Source organism: Kryptolebias marmoratus, linkage group LG12 (genome assembly GCF_001649575.2).
Source record: "Kryptolebias marmoratus isolate JLee-2015 linkage group LG12, ASM164957v2, whole genome shotgun sequence".
Classification (NCBI taxonomy): domain Eukaryota; kingdom Metazoa; phylum Chordata; class Actinopteri; order Cyprinodontiformes; family Rivulidae; genus Kryptolebias; species Kryptolebias marmoratus.
The window spans coordinates 320,939-323,683 of record NC_051441.1 but is presented as its reverse complement, the minus strand read 5'-3'; the positions used below and the strand labels follow the sequence as shown (position 1 = coordinate 323,683).

At 49.1% G+C, this 2,745-nt stretch overlaps 1 protein-coding gene across 1 annotated transcript in view; it reads left to right on the top strand.

Annotated features, from left to right (window-relative positions):
- LOC108229447 (serine/threonine-protein kinase TAO2) overlaps positions 1–2,745 on the top strand; it is a 14,442-nt gene that overhangs the window by 1,995 nt on the left and 9,702 nt on the right. Inside the window, exon 2 of the mRNA XM_037978681.1 lies at positions 1,059–1,199. Within this exon, the coding sequence (XP_037834609.1) occupies positions 1,068–1,199 (132 nt within the window). The 5' untranslated portion in view covers positions 1,059–1,067. The remainder of the gene's footprint in view (positions 1–1,058; positions 1,200–2,745) is intronic.

The window sequence follows — 2,745 nt, the reverse complement described above, 5'->3', positions numbered from 1 at the left end:
GACTGAACGCCGGGGGCCTCTGAGGGCCTCAGACTGAATGCCGGGGGCCTCTGAGGGCCTCAGACTGAACGCCGGGGGCCTCTGAGGGCCTCAGAATGTATGTTTGGATGTTGGATCATTGCGTGTTGCAGAAATGTTGGGTCTCAGAGGCGGGAGGATGGAAATCTGTCTCCTCGTCTTGTGTTGATCTTCGTGTTTCTGCAGTAAAAGCAGGAAACCTCACAGCTCTGCATTAATGGGGCCCCGGGGCCGAGCGCTCATCCATTCAGTGAGTCACAGAGGCCCGGTTCTATTGAGGCTCCGGCTGACACTCAGAGGATGAGCGGCCCCATTAAAGCTGCTGTTAGTCACCACGGCTCCGTGTGCAGCCTGAGATTACAGAAGCAAACGGTTCCTCTGAGTTAGGAGGCTTCCAGCTGCAGTTTTTAACGAGAGCTGGAGACGTTAGCTGCCGTTCAGCTGATTCCAGCTGTTCACAGCTGCGACACGAGGCGGACGCTGCGAACAACCAGAGCTGGAATCATCTCAGTGTTTATAGAGTCTCATCAGAGATGCGTCCAGGTTCTACAGAAATAGTTGTGAAACGTGGGTCTGCGCTCAGCGTACACAAAGCGCTCGGTCATGTGACCTCCTGTATCCGTTCAGTGTGAGGTGTGTTCTGTTGTCTGACGGTTGAACCTGATGTTCCTGGTAACCGCCGGCGTGTCTCCACATGTCGGCGGGTTATCGCTCACATCAGCTGTTTGGAACTCGGTTCCTTCTACCAAAATAAAATCTTCCTGAAATATTAGTCCACCTTCTGGAACAAGCCTGTTAACGAGTTTAATTAAACGTTAGTTCCTGTCTGCCTGGCGTCCCTCGAAGGTTCGACTGGAACAAATCAAACAGACCTTTCAGATCAGATGATTTCATTCAGCTGCAGAGAAAAAACTTTACGACCGGAACCAACAGAACCGCCTGGTTCTGCTGAGCCTTCGTACCGCTGACTGCAGTTCTGACCTGTCCCCCTGTCCTTCTGTCCTCCTTCCTGTCCCTCTGTCCCCCCTCCTGTCCTCCAGGCCCTGGCCATGCCCTCCAATGCTCGGGCGGGGAATCTGAAGGACCCGGACGTGGCAGATCTGTTCTGCAAAGATGATCCAGAGAAGCTGTTTGCAGACCTGCGTGAGATCGGCCACGGCAGCTTCGGAGCCGTGTACTTTGTGAGTAGGACGTCTCCTGTCTCCTGTCTCCTGTCTCCTGTGAGACGGCAGCGGTTGGACGGTGTGTCTCTGATCTGTCAGGTTTAAAGTCGGAGCTGGAGGTAGAATCTGATTCTTACAGATCGTTAAAAGTCACCCAAACCACCATATAACCACACATTTAATTTAATTTAATTTAATTTAATTTAATTTAATTTAATTTAATTTAATTTAATTTAATTTAATTAACTGTGTGAGGAGCCTTAGAACAGGATGAAAAGCTGAGCAGTCAGGAAGACAGAAACCAGGAATGCATATCGCCCGCCACCTTCGTTTGTTGGGACGACTCTCAGCTACTACCACCCTGATCGTTACGTCTCTTTATCTCAATCTTTCAGATGGAAAATATTTTATTCTCCTGAAACTGTTATTTATTTATGCTGTACTTTGTTAAATAAAGTTTTCTTTAAAAACCTTAAAGATGTTGAAGTTTAGGAAGAAGAGAGCAGCACGATGTTGAATTAGAACAGATTTATCTTTATTTCTGAACGCTGCCTGTCTCCCCTGTCCACACGGGGACAGCAAGTTCAGTGTGAAGCGTCTTCTTCACGTCTTGTTTCCTGTTCCCGGTGTACAGCGCCTCATACAGGCCTGGCAGAGTTACTGCAGCGTCTGTGGATGGAAACGCTCCTGAAGCTGCTTTTAGGTGGTTTTAGCCTCAGTGATGACAGCGTGGGCTTGAACAACTCGCCTCATTTGCATTTTGTCATTTACGGAGAGAGTGTGACTGTGAGGAAACGGTGGGAGGACAGCCTGCGAGTCTCCTTTCACCTGTAACATCCTCCTCCGGCTGAGTGGCAGACAAACACCTCCACAGTGTTCCTGCTGAATGTCTGAGTCCTTAAAAGGAGCTGCAGAACCTTCCAGCTGTTCTGTGATCCTTTCAGCCGCTGCCGGGGCTGAGCGTCGTACCTGCTGGGTGTGTGTGTGTGTGGGTGTGTGGGCGGGTGTCACCAAAACGCCTGGTGACCAGCAGACAGATTTTATTAAAACTCAGAGTAATAATCGGACACATTTCTACAACGAATTAACCTTTGAATTCAAGATGGCCGCCTCAGCTGATCGGCATCAGCCAACAGAGAATTGGATAGAACTGTGTCAGTTGCTGTGGTAGTAGCTGAGAGTCATCCCCAACTCGTACCCTGAGAGCGAACTGATGACAGGGCGGCGGGCGATAAGCAAGTTTATAGAAGATTACCACAACTAACCAGGTGACAGGTTACCCTTCAACACAGAGACAAGCAACCAAGCTTCAGGATTACAGGGTAATCTGGGTTACAGGGTAATCTGGATTACAGGGTAATCTGGGTTACAGGATGATCTGGGTTACAGGATGATCTGGGTTACAGGATGATCTGGGTTACAGGGTAATCAGGATTACAGGGTAATCTGGGTTACAGGGTAATCTGGATTACAGGGTAATCTGGATTACAGGGTAATCTGGGTTACAGGGTAATCTGGGTTACAGGGTAATCTGGGTTACAGGATGATCAGGATTACAGGGTAA